At 48.5% G+C, this 14,480-nt stretch overlaps 6 protein-coding genes across 6 annotated transcripts; 2 read left to right on the top strand and 4 right to left on the bottom strand.

Moving 5' to 3' along the window:
- Positions 1–76: 76 nt before the first annotated feature.
- LY89DRAFT_123502 (glycosyl transferase) lies at positions 77–1,968 on the bottom strand. The gene is made up of 3 exons (XM_018205175.1): positions 1,545–1,968; positions 1,121–1,493; positions 77–1,074 (listed from the first exon to the last, which is right to left on the bottom strand). The coding sequence occupies exons 1-3, from the start codon at positions 1,846–1,848 to the stop codon at positions 204–206; spliced, it is 1,548 nt and encodes a 515-aa protein (XP_018069200.1). The 5' UTR covers positions 1,849–1,968; the 3' UTR covers positions 77–203.
- A 1,062-nt stretch (positions 1,969–3,030) lies between these two features.
- Positions 3,031–4,087, bottom strand: LY89DRAFT_686477 (uncharacterized protein). The gene is made up of 2 exons (XM_018215291.1): positions 3,525–4,087; positions 3,031–3,445 (listed from the first exon to the last, which is right to left on the bottom strand). Exons 1-2 carry the CDS (start codon positions 4,049–4,051, stop codon positions 3,079–3,081), a joined length of 894 nt encoding a protein of 297 aa, XP_018069199.1. The 5' UTR covers positions 4,052–4,087; the 3' UTR covers positions 3,031–3,078.
- Positions 4,088–6,209: 2,122 nt separating this feature from the next.
- LY89DRAFT_123704 (uncharacterized protein) lies at positions 6,210–9,041 on the top strand. The gene is made up of 4 exons (XM_018205176.1): positions 6,210–6,684; positions 6,735–7,144; positions 7,197–7,931; positions 7,978–9,041. Exons 1-4 carry the CDS (start codon positions 6,442–6,444, stop codon positions 8,807–8,809), a joined length of 2,220 nt encoding a protein of 739 aa, XP_018069198.1. The 5' UTR covers positions 6,210–6,441; the 3' UTR covers positions 8,810–9,041.
- Positions 9,042–9,047: 6 nt separating this feature from the next.
- LY89DRAFT_783913 (uncharacterized protein) lies at positions 9,048–9,976 on the bottom strand (the record flags this gene model as incomplete). Its single annotated transcript, XM_018222733.1, has 2 exons — positions 9,528–9,976; positions 9,048–9,480 (listed from the first exon to the last, which is right to left on the bottom strand). Exons 1-2 carry the CDS (start codon positions 9,647–9,649, stop codon positions 9,048–9,050), a joined length of 555 nt encoding a protein of 184 aa, XP_018069197.1. The 5' UTR covers positions 9,650–9,976.
- Positions 9,451–10,907, top strand: LY89DRAFT_123828 (uroporphyrinogen-III synthase). The gene is made up of 3 exons (XM_018205178.1): positions 9,451–9,452; positions 9,580–10,119; positions 10,183–10,907. Exons 2-3 carry the CDS (start codon positions 9,777–9,779, stop codon positions 10,818–10,820), a joined length of 981 nt encoding a protein of 326 aa, XP_018069196.1. The 5' UTR covers positions 9,451–9,452; positions 9,580–9,776; the 3' UTR covers positions 10,821–10,907.
- Positions 10,908–11,595: 688 nt separating this feature from the next.
- LY89DRAFT_123450 (uncharacterized protein) lies at positions 11,596–14,119 on the bottom strand. Its single transcript, XM_018205174.1, has 3 exons — positions 13,492–14,119; positions 13,319–13,437; positions 11,596–13,273 (listed from the first exon to the last, which is right to left on the bottom strand). The coding sequence occupies exons 1-3, from the start codon at positions 13,661–13,663 to the stop codon at positions 11,783–11,785; spliced, it is 1,782 nt and encodes a 593-aa protein (XP_018069195.1). The 5' UTR covers positions 13,664–14,119; the 3' UTR covers positions 11,596–11,782.
- Between the last annotated feature and the right edge of the window lie 361 nt (positions 14,120–14,480).

Here is a 14,480-nt window from a genome sequence, read left to right as displayed (position 1 = left end):
AAAGAAGCGAGGTCTTTGGAGAAGGTTTCTAGTATCGATGCAATTTTTTGGGTCGAGTTCCCGAAGTATCTATGAGAGCCCAGCGTGTACTCCCGATCCAGCGCCAAACCTATCAAGGTCATATGTCTATTACAAAACAAACTGGTATCGTATCATGCATTTCCTTCGCCCATCACTCATGTATCATGGCTCATTTCCTCCCTCTAGTCCTCATCCTCACCGTTAACCTTCAAATCAGCCACATCTTCAGCCAACTCACTCACCGTCCCAGCAGTGGGTGCCACGCTAAGTCTCTTCGCCTTCTTATCCGCATGGTCACTGATCTTGACCAATTCACCCACAAAACTCTCTCCCCACCAAGCACTAGTGTACTTGAACACATATCTCTCCAATTTCTTGAAGTTGATTTCTCTTTGCTCGGGGCTCATCGTGACGGCATCGTGAATGGCGCCTGCAAGTTCCTCTGTGTTCCATGGATTGACGATTAATGCTCCGTTGAGAGATTGAGCAGCACCCGTGAATTCGGAGAGTATCATGACACCATGACGTTTTCGCTGAGTAGCGATGTATTCGTAAGAGACGAGGTTCATGCCATCACGTGTGGAAGAAACCAAGCATGCATCCGAAACAGCGTACAGAGCAGTGAGCTCCTCGAAATCGACAGATTGATGGAGGAAATGAATAGGCATGAACTCGATGGTACCAAATCTGCCATTGATGCGCCCAACAAGCTCGTTCACAACAGCTCGGAGATTTTGGTACTCTTCGACATCCTGTCGACTGGGAACTGCGACTTGGACAAGGACGACTTTGCCGATCCATTCAGGGTGTTCTGTCAGGAATACCTCCAAAGCATGGAGCTTTTGCGGGACACCTTTTATGTAATCCAATCGATCGACTCCAACAATAAGCTTGACGCCTTCGAATTTGCGTTCCAAAACAGCGATACGATCCTGGACTGATTTCTTTTTCAGACCATCGACAAACTTCTCGGGATCAATTCCGATCGGAAATGCTGCCACAGTGACAAACTTGCCACGAAATTCGACGCCGTTTGGTGTCGTAGGTGTTTCCCTAAAATTCATTAATTTCAATCCTCCAGCCCAAAGAATAGACTCACAATATTCTCGAACAGCTGCTCAAGAAATGTCTGGCATAGTCATAGGTATGGAACCCAATCAAATCGCAATGCAAAACACCCAACAACAACGCCTCTCTGACTGGCAGAATCCTATAAATCTCACTACTAGGGAACGGAGTATGCAGGAAGAAGCCAATCTTGACATTCTTCTTCGAAGTTCCAATCTCCTCTCGCAACATCTCTGGCAGAAGCATAAGATGGTAATCGTGGACCCAGACTAAATCGCCATCTTGTACATCCTTCGCCATGGTTTTCGCGAAGAGACGATTGACCTCTTTGTATGCTGCCCAGGCCGACTCGTCGAATGTGATCTCTCCGGGATGGTAATGAAAGAGGGGCCAAAGGATAGAATCTGCCAACCATTAGTATCCCATCTGCCAACTTTTGCTCTCGAGTGAAGTACTTGAGAATCCATTATAATGCCTGTCTGCGAGCTCATCGTCGACAAAGACGGGTACAGCTCCATGTTCGTCCGACAACTGCTTGACCAATGGTCCTCTCTCCGTCTCAGGGACCTCCAAACCAGGCCATCCGTACCACTGGAATGTTGTCGTCTTTGCTAATCCGCTGAGACCTGTGACGAGACCACCGGAGGACATGGAGAAGCTGTATGCGCCATCTCCGGAAGGTTTGATTGTGATAGGAAGTCGATTTGAGACGAGCAGAAGTCTGCCCTGTGGTTTGGGGTTGGATTCAAGAGACGGCATTTTGATTTCGTGTGGGATGGCGTAGGGAGGGAGATTCTAGGGGATGGCAGTATATGTAGGGAGCTGTGCAGAGCTCTGCTGTTGCGCGTTCGACAGCTGATGGTATTTTGGAGGGGTTTGTTGACCACGGTTATTGTCGGTGGGGCAAGGTGGGACAAGAAAAGGTCGGAAATCTAGGTGTTGGAGTAGGAACAGCTGCAGCTTCCGAGAGTCGAAGCTGGAAAGCTTTAATAGCGGTTACATGGACTTTCGATGGTCAGGTTGCGGTGAATGCAGGGTTGGAGGTGATATTAAAGAGTGCAAGGAGGAGCAAAAGGTCCGCGTTTGTCCGCTTTACAGACGTGGTCGTGTCAGGTTCCTTACTTTTCCGAAGCTGGGGGGTTGCACAGAAAGCTGGCTGTGGTTTTATATTTTTTATTGGAGCTTCCTTCCTGTGCCTTGATTGTTGTGTGGTTGTCAGACAATTCCAAGCCCGGCGACGTAATTGCCCAGATGCTTCTTTTTCGCGGACAGGGATCAAGGCGATCAATCTTCTGCAGCGCAGCAGCTCTGTCTTGTCACATCTAAAGCTCCGGAATAAGCGCGAGGGACAAAGCGATAATTCCCTCAAGAGAAGAATCGAAGTGTACTGTACAAGTAGAGAAATACTCTATCACGGACTTTTACCTCCATCCGCAAGCCCAACGCTGCCCGATTGCTCCGTTGAATTGGGTTGCTTGCTGCCAAAAAAAAAGACTGACAGCTCGCTGAAGAAGCTCCAGAAATGGCTCCGTTGGCAGCTTCCCGGCTATGTTAAAGCACGCAGAATGGGCCCGAACGCCCGAAACTGCAGGGCTGGAGAGCATGGTTATTTTCACAAGTCTGGAGAAAGAAACACCAGAGCCAATGATTCAGCCACATTTTGTGCTGTGAGAGGCTCGAGTGCGGCTTCATCCGCCGTGTCAAACCGACGAAGATGCCATGAGCTGATGCTGGAGTGACAACCCCGCCAAAGTATCGAGATAAGAATTGGAGATGCTGTTTATGATTTGTAACATGGATAGAGAATGAAGCTTGAGTAACATAAAAGCCAAGCATTTTCACGTGACGAGTGAAGGACAAACCTTTGGAAAGCCTGGCTATATGATACCTAGGCATGTAGCGTTGAATGTTGGAAGATTATTTTTATATCATTGATACTGGCGCTAGTCCAATGTCTGTCTATCTATGTTACAATCCACGGTATATTCCCTATGATATCAAATCAGATGGCATGAAAGGAAGGTTGAAGTAGTTGTTTTCGACCGTTCCAACATAGGTCGTATCATCTGTGCAGTATCCACCTCCTGTTGGTCCTATGTGCGGGCAGTGCACCTCGGGTCGGAAAGGAACCATGTTTTGATGTACCATTCTGCAGAGCAGTGTGTTCCTCCCCAATTCATACGCCTCGCCAAATCGAACTTCTTCCGTTAAGTATTCATAACATTGAGTGCTGTTGGCGTACTGAAGGTTTGTGCCGTTGCAATATTGTGTAGAGGTGGCGCAAATGCTTTGAGCGAGGCCTTCAGTGAGGGCCGTTTGTGTGGCTGCAGCCGTCGTCGTATTTAAGAGCTGTGCACTGTGTAACAAGTCAGCATCTTAAATACGCCTTCACGGTAACATAGTGTCAGTTGCACATATCAAACGGGAAGACTCACGCTGCAGTTACCACGGTATCAAGCAACCATTCCCAGTACTTGAACGTAACATCGTATTGCGTTACTTGTCCCGCTTCGTTCCAAGTAAACCAACCATCAATCTCAACTGGCAGCATAATCCCAAGGCTCGTGAAATTGAACATGAATCGTGTATTGGCAGCGGTAATGTATTCGTTCGCTGTAAAATGAATGATTTCGTAAGAAAGGGGCAGCCCGAGCAACGAAAAAGAGTTGGCGTTCGCAGCTAGATTGGAGAAAAGGCCGAAGAGATATTCGGTATTTAATTCCGCTCCATCGAAAGTCCTAGTAATATCGACACGACCTTGGATATCTGAAGCAAGTAAGGTGGAGTTGATCTCCTTGGCTTGTACGGTGGAATTGGGGTAGAGAAAATTGTCGAGCAGGTTGGTTTGAAGGTCCCATAGCTTCTGGACGTTTAAATTTGGAGTAGTGGCATTTCTCTTCGAGATTCTTGCTGCAACACTAGATATGCCGAGAAACAAAGACAGAAAACGTAGCACCTGCATCTTTGAACCTTGAAGCTCGTTACTGTTGAGAAGATGAGAACTTATGAGAAGAATAACATGCCTTTTAAAACTGTGGAAATAGCGAAATATACAAAGTTTTGGTGCTGCAGCTCGCAGGCACGGCGTTGCAGCTGAAGGCTGTTGGATGCAAGGAACGATTTGATGATGCGTTGCATACCTAGGTACCACCTTGTGCCGACAGCCTGGGGCCAAAACCTATTTTCTTCCGGTGATCTACAGCTAGCAAGCTTCAAAAGCCAATTACTTGCGGAGGAAAATTCAGGTCCAAGGTACATGGTACCTTGCTATGGTCAGCTCTGTTATAACGCGGCACAGCCTTACGAAAGACAAGCATCGCAAGAGATCTCGATTTGTGCTACAGAAGGGCCGATCCTTCACTGCGGATTTGACCTGCAAGCCTACCGAGTAAGCCACATACAGAAAGACAAATGGGAATCAAGCCCGAATCAAAAAAAGGAAGTTGCAGATACAGATGAAGATCGTTGCAACGTCGCGCCTCTGAGAAGCTGATGTAGGAACCGAGATCCTTTCAACATGGGTGTCAGATTCTAGTTCCACCGCCGCAGGCCAGAGGAGAACACTGCAAAACAAAACAGGCTGTCAAAATACGAGTGGCGCAGACATGTAGTATGGGATAGAATTGACAGGGCAAAAGTTTTAAAAAGGCGCCGAACAATGAGATTGAGCTCAAATTGCAATCATTGCAGAGATGTCCCCAGGCAAAACAGAAGGTCTATTGCAAAACCATTGGATTTTGATTTTGTTTATCCCATGAGCAGCATTTACCATTGCCTCCACCGCACTCTTTGTCTGTGATGAAATTAAAGGACTGCCTGCTCTCTTGAACTTCTCACGGAGCCCCGGAAATTTGGAGAACTGGGAAGACCCGGCATTTGTGCAGGTAAGTCAGGCCGAGCAATTACGACAGTGTCGATGCAGGCTGAAGTGGTCGATAGGACACCAAAAAGACGGCGAACAAGAATGAAATTGTGTTACGAGGAGGTGGAGCGCAAGGCGATGTTAGAAAGAATGAAAGAGACCGGTAGCACGTGGTCTCCACTTTCTAAATTTGGACGTGCCATCCGCCGCTAGCTAACGAACCTTAGATCTCTTGGAGCTTCTATCTGTACTTCATCTGTTGTATGATCTTTGATCTGACTCAGATTGCAGCTTGATTACTCCAGAATCTACTCAAGAATGCATATCAAGTCAAAGCTAGCATGCGTTGACAGCTAGTCCTTTCAAACGCCTCACATCTTAGGGGCTGAGTTGAGCGCCTGCCTCATTCGTCACAGAGCAGGATCCCCTTGCACTAGCTCTACGAGTCTGCAACTTTCCTTACCAGTAATTCGAAGTCTCACATACTCGACATCTCCCAACCAACATATTACATGACCATGCTACGCCGCACCTTCCACCACCAGAGCCTTGTCCTAAGACTCGACGAACAATCAACACTCCGGTAGAACTTCTCTCCTTCACGAACCGGATCAAGTGCACTTCACGCAGACGGTGCCTGAACTGAATCCAAGTCAATGTCCCATACACCCCTTCCCAGACCAATTGTGTCCAGTAGTCAGAGACAATTTGGTCCTTTCTCTTCTACAAGTCGTTGTATTTGTCGCAGCAATGAAACCTCTAACAGCAATCTGAGAGGCCGGAACCAGCGACTGCAAGCACAAGTCGAGTTCCGAGGTGAGAGTGTGGCGCGTTTGACTACATCTACCAGCATCGAGAGTATCGAGAAGAGAATTGAAGGACGTAGTATGCGTACAAGGTATGCTCGATTCCTCACAGGACTTGTCGTTACCAAACGTAACGCCTACAGCTAGTGATCATATGAGAGCCATAAATTTATGGATCGATCCAAGCTACAGCACTCGAACTAGAAACAGTACCTGTTAACAAATCATGTGCGGACTTTGTCTGCTATTGGGCTACGATTAATCGAATTACCTTTGGAACGAGGAAGGTCACTGGATTCAAAAGCTCTGGACCTTGCATTTGCTTGCAAGCTGTGACAGCCCGCACATCTCAAACTCAACGCATATCATCCCCACAAGTGTCTTCCCCGCATGTTTTCTTCTAGAGATCCCTCATCTGCGATCTGTTCACAATATTGGTCTGAAAATCCCATGCTAGTGCACATCAGATCAATTGGTACTTTATCCGACGACCAATTGCAGCGCAACTACCCCCTTTACCGGCGCTTAGTTCCGAGCTTCCCCAGTTTTAGATATATCACCTTGATCGGGTCTTGGACTATTTCTAATCTGTTTAATTCGAGATGCAGAAGCTCGTGAACGGCAGTCTCTGGTTTCTCCTGTGAATTTAACTTGTCCAAGTGTGACATTTGGAATCTGGTCGAGATGTCGCCAATTGCAACAAGTACCATCGATTCGTACGACTTGTCACCCGATCAGTACAAAGTCATCTATGAAGATGCAATACCACTCGAAGGCCAACCACCTTCTGCACTGGGGAAAGATGACCTAGTCCGCATCCATAACCGAAATTTGGAGTTGAAGAAGGAATCTGGGAAATCAAGGAATTCATTCGTGCTCCCAGCCGCTTACGCACCTTCATCAGCATCTCTTGATACTCTTCAAAAAGTTGATTAAGCACTCTCAGATCACTAGATCTCTGCTAAGAAGGATACTAGATCTCATTGTCCGACCTCAAGCTTGGAACCCATAACCGAGGATATTTCGTTACAGCACGTACAATCACTTCATCTTACCACTCTACAGACTTGATCACTATCCTCGAAGACGACAGCGGAGCAGTGGCAAGACTTGTTCAAGGCTTTCAAAACTTCTCATCTTCTGATTCCAGCATTCCATTGAACAGTACAGTGGCGATCAAAGAGCCGTACTGTAAATTCAATGGAGAGAACGATTGGATAATCAGGGTAGATCACCCTTCAGACATTGCTGTCTTAAAAGGTGACGATGCGGCTGTTTCATTAATTCTGCAATTTGTGACCGAGAAGAAGGAGATTTCTCCCACACAATGGAGAGAAGCTGGAGATCTGGCTTATTTGGACAAGAAATTTTCTTCTGCTATTGAATGGTCAGTAGTCAACTCTCAATATTGCCCGTGAAGTTATCGACTAATTTTGCAGCTATACCCAAGCCATAGACAACTCTACCTCAGATACAGCATTCAAGCTCTCCACCTTACGAAAACGTGCCTTCGCCAATCTAACAGCAAGATCTTTCTCCGCAGCCAAAGAAGACGCGATAGCTTCCTGTCTAGATCCGCCTGAACCCGGTGATGAGAAGGCCTATTTCTGTGCAGGCCGTGCAGCCTACGAACTCGGACTTTATACCGAATCTGAACAGTATTTTACCACGGCACTTAACCTCAAGCCCCGAGACCCCAAAACTCTTAAGGAGCTCCGAAAGACACAAACTCGTATCAGCGAGCAAGAGACAGGAGTCTATAATTTCGCATCCATGATTGATCGTCTGAAGAAAGGAGAAGTTCATTTGGACCATGCGGATTTTGTGTCCAATACTGAGGTTAAAATGGCCGAGGGAAAGGGAAGAGGGTTGTTTGCTAGGAGAGAGATTAAGAAGGGGGAAGTCGTGATGGTTGAGAAAGCTTTTTGTTTACCGGATTTATATACCACGGATCAAAGCGAAGATATCCGGGACGGGCAGCGTTTAGAGATGTGGAACTTCAACACCAATTCCAGGACCCAGAGACCTGCTCAAGCTAGTCTCTTTCTGCAGCTCTTGAAGAAAATCTACGGAGACGCCGAAGCGAGTAAGAAGTTCTTCGAGTTAGACGGTGGGAGCTATTTAAGATCCGGCAAGGAAGCAGAAATCGTTGACGGGGTACCAGTAATCGATTCGTATGCCTTCATCTTTCCCCGGTTTTCATCAACTAAACCATTTCAGATTCCTCACAGAAGCAATCCGCCTCCGAAACTGCTTCTCCTGCCCCTCAACCTCTCTCTCCTTGCTAACCTCCAACCCAACCATCTACAACAGCCATACCACGCCCCTCTCAGCCGGGCTCTGGACTCACGCCGCCTACATAAACCACTCCTGCATCCCGAACAGCATCCGTTCCTTCATAGGCGATATCATGATTATCCGCGCTACGTGCACGATTCCTGCTGGTGCAGAGATCTTGCACCAGTATAAAGCTTCTGATGCCGCGTACCTGGTGCGGAAACAGGTTTTTGAGCAGAATTGGGGGTTTGTGTGTGAGTGTCCGCTTTGTGGGAAGGAGAGCGGGTCAAAGGAGGTGAAGCATGGAGAGAGGAGTGAGTTAGTGGAGAGGATTAAGAGGGAGGTTGGAAGGTTGGGGAAGGAGGTTTCGGTGGCGAGGATTAGGGGGGTGGAGAAACTGGTTAGGAGGTTGGAGGGGTTGCATGAGAGTGAGGTCTATGCGGGTTTGCCGAGACTGATGCTGATTCATCCTTGTATTTGGCTTTTGGAGAGGTGGAGGGAGAAGAGGGAGTGGGGCATGGTTGTTAAGTACGGGTTGGATGTGTTGAGGAATTTTGGGTTCGGGGAAGATGTTGTTAGGGAGGGGACATTGGAGTTAGGGTATGAGAAGGGGATTATGAATGTGGAGTCTATGAGAGCTTTGAAAGTTATGGGTGAGGCGTATAAAGAGCTAGGCAAGCTTGAAGTTGCAGATGAGTGTGAGAAGGAGGCAAAGGGGATGTTTGTTGTTTTGACAGGGAGTGAGGTTGGTATCGAGGATTTCTTTTCTACTTAGGTGGCAGACACATTTTCATGAACAAGTCTCTAGTTAAAGACGTTTAAGATGGAGCAGAGAAACTCAATATGATTTCTGAGATGAGTGAGATCTTCCCAACCTCATGAACGCCAACCCATCTTCCTTTACCACGCTATGCAGATCTTATAGACACATTCCTCCTTCCATAGTACATATCATACATCAGTATACACATCACCTCATCCCCCTTTCCAAATCTACACCCCATTCCCTCCCCCTAATCACACCTCCCATCCCCCCACCCGGTCCTCCACCTCTCCTCCCACTTACTACAATCAAACTCCCTCTTCCCCAACTTCCTATTAACCCCATTATGCGCCTCACACATCCAGCGTCCAAACTCCTCCCTACTCTCCGCCCGGACCCTATTCTCCCTCATCCAGTCCTGGAAATCCTCCGCGCACACCCAGCACGGATATAGTTTCCCAAACAAGCCCAAGAACTGCTTGACGTTGGACTGGTCGGTGGGAGAGGGAGAGGCGGGGTATGAAGCTGTGATGGAGTGGAGCAGCGTCCAGGAGGAGCGGCCTAGGGCTTCGACGTCGGGCGGGCAGTCGGGTGGTGGGACGGTGGGGGTGGTTGTATGAGGGTGAGAGACGAGGGAGGATTTAATGGATTTGAAATCTGCGAAGGAGGTGCAGGAACGACAGCTATTTTCATCAGCTTTGTTCATATGATTTAGAAAGAAAGGACATACGGTTTCCCATCTTTCCCCAATACAACACCTCGAGGCAATTTGCTCTTCGGAGCATCTGCCACTGTCCCTGTCGCTACCGGACCTCCAGAACTTTGTTCATTATCCCTCGTATCGTCCGCCATCTTCCTATTTTTCAAACAAGCTCTCGTTCGTTGTGGAGCTTCTCAAAAATTGAAGCTCGATTTGTCACCCCCAAAAATCTCGCGGCCATCTCGGCCGAACGCGCCCGCTCGCGTCATCCCTGTCCACATGCATCGCGGGGCATCTCAATCCCTCTCACATCTCACCAACGATGTTCTTCTTCCCACCATGACAACCAGAATCCCCATCCTCCTCCTCAAAACCCGCTCCTCACCTACCGACGGCTACGAAGACCAATTCTCGACTCCCCAACACGGACTAACGTTCTCCCCAACATTTGTTCCCGTGCTAGAGCACCAACTTCTTGACGATGGCATGAACACCTTCCGGAACCTCCTCGAACGGAAAGAGATCGGGGAAGGACAGGGAAAGAAATATGGCGGATTGATCTTCACATCTCAGCGCGCTGTTGAGGCTTTCGCGCAACTCGTCGCTGAAGGCCGACTTAATGGTCCGCACAATACTCACCTTCCCACCTATCTTCCTCTACCCTATACTAACGAAAAGACCACAGACCCCTCATACCCACACCTCGCACCCTCAACACCCATCTACACCGTCGGCCCCGCAACCTCGCGCGCCCTCTCCGCGCTCTCAACCCCCTCCTCCCCGCTCACGATCCTCGGCCAAGAAACAGGCAACGGAGAAGCATTAGCGCAATACATCCTCTCGCACTACCCCTCCGATTCCAAATCCAAATTCAAATCCCGCCTCCCGCTACTCTTCCTAGTCGGTGAACAACGGCGCGATATAATCCCGAAGACTCTTTCATCTCCAAGTTTGGAGGCGAGTAACAGGATAGCGGTAGACGAGATAACGATCTACGGCACTGGGATCATGGCGTCTTTTGAGCGGGATTTTAAGGCTGTGTTGAAGAGGACGGAAAACGTGGGTAGGAGGTGGGTAGTCGTTTTCTCTCCGACGGGGTGTGAGGCTATGTTGCGGGCTCTGGGGTGCTTGGGTGATGCGAGGGGGAAAGCGGGGGGAGAAAGGGATGGGAAGACGTTTGTAGCGAGTATTGGACCGACGACGAGGGACTTTTTGAGAGCGGAGTTTGGGTTTGAGGTTGATGTTTGTGCGGAGCGGCCGAGTCCTGAGGGGGTTCTGGAGGGGATTTGGGGGTTTATGGAGGGGTTGGGGGGGATGGGTTGATGAGTACTTGGGGGTGTTTGTAGGTGGTGGTTGGGGTGTAACTCAAATCATGCTGGATAAATCTGTCAACTACGATAATATGAGTTAAAAAGGTATAAATAGAATGTCTGTCCAAAAGTCAGATAATTTGGTTCTCCAAAGTTGGGGTCCACTCTCTCAACTCAGGCCATTCAAAGTGTCTATCCTTGAACCAGACAATTTAGTCCTCCAAAGTCGGGACCTACTTTCCTAACCCAACCCAATCATAATATCAGTCCTTCCACCAAAAGCTCACGAAAAAAAATTCACTCCACAAAAATCACACAATCACCTCACACATCCGCAACTAAACTCTCATGATGGGAGACGTCATTTATTCCATAAGTAGGTAGAAATTTCCCACCCCCTACCTAAGTAAGTATGCTCTCTCTACCTCTCCCCATCCATCCCCTTTCAAAAAAAAGCACACGCAAAAATCAAAGAAGTTTTACGCCAGATATCCCACCCAACCGTCCGAACCAACCATGCCGACTCAAGAAATCCGAAAGCGTGAGAAAAATTTCTGTAGTATGCAAAGAGGCTCCCACAATAAAGAAGTGGAACTCCTAGCCTGTTCTATGGTACAAACAATGCCAAAAAAGAGCAAGAAAGAAGATGAAGAAGAAATATTTCTGGTCTTGTTGGATCATCCTGAGTATGGTGGTGATTGAATTCGATTATGGCCAATTGTATGAGCAGTGCAAAAATTGGTGTGTGTAATGCAACGCTTGCTAGAAATAACGCGTTTATGCATGGTGGCGAAATTTGGGGGAATTTGTGCTTGTACTGTACTTTGGTATACCGATAATGTATGCGTGCTGAAATGCGTCTTTTCGTTATGGTCGGAGAATATTTTTGTTTGGCAAAGAAGATTTTGAATTTTTGAATGGGGTATTCAGTGATAGAGGAGAGTCGTGAGGTCGTGAAAGGGACTATGTGCCGCCTCATCGTGGTCCAAACATTCCATCAACTCCATTGCCGTTTGATGTACCATTTCTAGTGCTGCCGTTCACGCCGAGATGTGGACTGCGAGTGGTTGTTGGGTAGGACCAGCCGCCGCTATTTCTCTTTTCGCCCTTCTTCTCATCTACATCTTCCATGCCTTCCATGCTGAAGACAAAGTCGCCTTGCTCTTCGTCAATTGGTGTTGTGAAGCGACCGCTACCATTGCCAATACTGCTCGAGCTGACTTGTCTTTCACCAGCCAGTCTCGAAGTAGGACCAATGGGGTTGCTTGATGCTCGTGGGTACGAACCAACTTCTCCGCTGGAAAGTGAAGCGCGCTTGAAGTTCTGAGAGAGGAGACCAATAGAGCTTTGGCGAGGAGGTGAAGCAAGGTAAGGTGATGAATCACCAGAAGCACTTGATCTACCGATAGGTCGCGAGCTCGGACTAGCACCAGGATGGAGAGTTGAATTGCGAAGTGGAGAACCAACATGACCGAAAGCTGATGCGCGAGCACGGTCTTCCTCTTCCTTTTGATGGCGTTGGAAGAACGGGCTCCATCTCGAAGGACTGGCATTGGATGGCGAACCGAACTTGCTTGATTCGTTGTTGGGAGTACCTGTTCCGCTATGGATTGGTCGACCTTCCTCATCCGCATTTCGAGATCCTCTTCGGGCCTTTTCTTGAGGTGTCATCAAATCCTTGAGAGTCTCTGGTAGATAATCTTCCTCGAATGTAAATTGGGCCTCCCAATCTTGATCGACGGCCTTTGGCAAGCTTGCTGACATAACCTTTGACTTCGCAAATCGCTGGGAATGCATAACTCTCTTTCCAAAATACTCGTCGGCCGGAGGGGCAGGTGGTGAAGCTGCAATACCATTGAATCGGTCTCGAGTATCGTCACCGAAAGCCGAACTATGCAAGCTCTTCAGTGCTTCCGAAGTTCTGCCGTCCTTTGCTGCTCCTAGAGATCCTGGCGGTGATTCGAGGCCGAATTTTGCTGGGACAGAGGAAGCGATAGGGCCATTTCTTGCGATCCACGATACACCATTACTATCAAAGGAGGCTGGTAGAGGAGCATCCAAGACACTCAGACCCTTCGCAGCTACTGGTGACAAACCCAGACCAAAACGGTTGATATCCTCATCTCGCGGTGAACCATAGTTCGATGTAGGGTGGGAGGCGTAACTTGTATCAATTGTTGGTACAGTAATATCGATACTTTGTTGACGTCCAACCAGAGGTGGGAAGGAATCTTCTTGGTTTTGGAAAGGAGAGTACTGGCCGTACGGCGATGGTGGGATAACATTAGCACGATTAATCGAATTCGTCAAGGCAGAGGTCGGAGGATGGTATAAATCGGCGGTACTGAGTCTGCCACCAATGTTCAGATGTCCACCGCCCATCGGGCCTCCGTGTTTGTAGTTGACTCGTCGACCGTCAGGCAGGACATGCACGTTTGCGCATTTGGGGCCGAATTTGCAGTTACCCTTTGACAATTAGCTCGCCGTCTCATAATCTGCGCAGATGCTTACCTTTGCGAAGTACTTGCACACATTATCCGTGGTACTGGCGAGGTCATGACTGAAAGGACAAGCAGCTCCAGCCTGGCATGCGCCTTGCCGGAAGAACTTGCATGGGACGTGTGAAGTGTCTGGTAAATGTGAGATTGCCGATCGTCTTTGAGCAGATACGAGGATTCACTTACTCTGTCGTCCCGGAGGACTTCTTGGACCCTCGAATCTACCCATACCTGCTGCACCTCCTACGGGCGGTGGAGCACCGTTTCCGTTCAGCGCCGTCGGTGGGGGGATATTGAGCGAAGTCGAGCTCATATGTCGATATTCAGAAGGCATTCTCGGACCACCTTGACTGAGCATGCTACGAGACAGAAGATGGGTTCGAATTCGAAGTTGTGATTATCTGCGGAGGTCCCAGCTTCTGGGTATCGCAACCCCGCCTCGAAGTGGGGGATTTGATGTCGCGTGGATGTAAGAAGAACACAGAGCTCTGGACTCGGTGAGTATAAGCGATGAGTCGTCGAGGCAGACTAGAAATGGAGGTCGAGGCTGACGGGAAACCTTGTTCTTGAGATCAATCCTGGGAGTCGGGATTCTGCAGATAGGAAGAGGATTAGGGTTGTCTTGTCGCGGGCGAAGCTTTGACGAAATATTTCACCGCAGAATCGGACAGCGGGACCGCTAGCGACGACAAGTGAATCCGAACGAAGAACAGAACAGCTAGTGGCCCGTCCAAACTGGTGAAGTCTAATGAATTAAATGTCGAAATCGAAGTACAGATAAAGCCTTGGATTGCCGGTGTCTTTCGAAATGTTGTTTGTTCCTGGGTGTGTTTTCGCGTTGGGGAAGAAGTAGAATTGCTTTTTTTGATGCTGTGCAGTTTTCGAGGTCGAGAGGCTGGAGAGGTCTGAGGCGCTGGGATTTTTTTGCTGGTGCGAGTAAAGATCCTTGCTAATAAAACCACGAGCGAAAAAGGGGACCACAACGACTGGATCACAGTGAACACACAACACACAGCCGGGACTCTTTCCTCTTGGTGCGCCTTGTCGTCCTATCTCAGATGGGAGATGTGCGCTTCCGGCGTCAAGATCAAAATCGAGACTGCCTCCACATGTGATAACCTTAGGCCGATTCGACGAGGGACAATGAGAGCAGAATGAATCAGTTTTTGATATGG

Source organism: Mollisia scopiformis (assembly GCF_001500285.1).
Source record: "Mollisia scopiformis unplaced genomic scaffold LY89scaffold_16, whole genome shotgun sequence".
Classification (NCBI taxonomy): Eukaryota; Fungi; Ascomycota; class Leotiomycetes; order Helotiales; family Mollisiaceae; genus Mollisia; species Mollisia scopiformis.
The sequence above is the reverse complement of the archived record's forward strand: the minus strand, read 5'-3'. Positions and strand labels throughout refer to the sequence as shown.

Excerpts from the sequence above, each read along its gene's own strand:
- LY89DRAFT_123502 (XM_018205175.1), bottom strand. The coding sequence starts at position 1,848 with ATGCCGTCTCTTGAATCCAACCCCAAACCACAGGGCAGACTTCTGCTC. Across the intron at positions 1,494-1,544 it reads GCATTATAATGGATTCTCAA|ATTCTATCCTTTGGCCCCTC; the intron begins GTACTTCACTCG and ends AATGGTTGGCAG. Across the intron at positions 1,075-1,120 it reads AGCAGCTGTTCGAGAATATT|GGAAACACCTACGACACCAA; the intron begins GTGAGTCTATTC and ends AATGAATTTTAG.
- LY89DRAFT_686477 (XM_018215291.1), bottom strand. The coding sequence starts at position 4,051 with ATGCAGGTGCTACGTTTTCTGTCTTTGTTTCTCGGCATATCTAGTGTT. Across the intron at positions 3,446-3,524 it reads GATACCGTGGTAACTGCAGC|TGCACAGCTCTTAAATACGA; the intron begins GTGAGTCTTCCC and ends CTTGTTACACAG.
- LY89DRAFT_123704 (XM_018205176.1), top strand. The coding sequence starts at position 6,442 with ATGTCGCCAATTGCAACAAGTACCATCGATTCGTACGACTTGTCACCC. Across the intron at positions 7,145-7,196 it reads TTTTCTTCTGCTATTGAATG|CTATACCCAAGCCATAGACA; the intron begins GTCAGTAGTCAA and ends CTAATTTTGCAG. Across the intron at positions 7,932-7,977 it reads GGGGTACCAGTAATCGATTC|ATTCCTCACAGAAGCAATCC; the intron begins GTATGCCTTCAT and ends AAACCATTTCAG.
- LY89DRAFT_123828 (XM_018205178.1), top strand. The coding sequence starts at position 9,777 with ATGCATCGCGGGGCATCTCAATCCCTCTCACATCTCACCAACGATGTT. Across the intron at positions 10,120-10,182 it reads CGCTGAAGGCCGACTTAATG|ACCCCTCATACCCACACCTC; the intron begins GTCCGCACAATA and ends AAAAGACCACAG.
- LY89DRAFT_123450 (XM_018205174.1), bottom strand. The coding sequence starts at position 13,663 with ATGCTCAGTCAAGGTGGTCCGAGAATGCCTTCTGAATATCGACATATG. Across the intron at positions 13,438-13,491 it reads AAGTCCTCCGGGACGACAGA|ACACTTCACACGTCCCATGC; the intron begins GTAAGTGAATCC and ends CACATTTACCAG. Across the intron at positions 13,274-13,318 it reads TGTGCAAGTACTTCGCAAAG|GGTAACTGCAAATTCGGCCC; the intron begins GTAAGCATCTGC and ends TAATTGTCAAAG.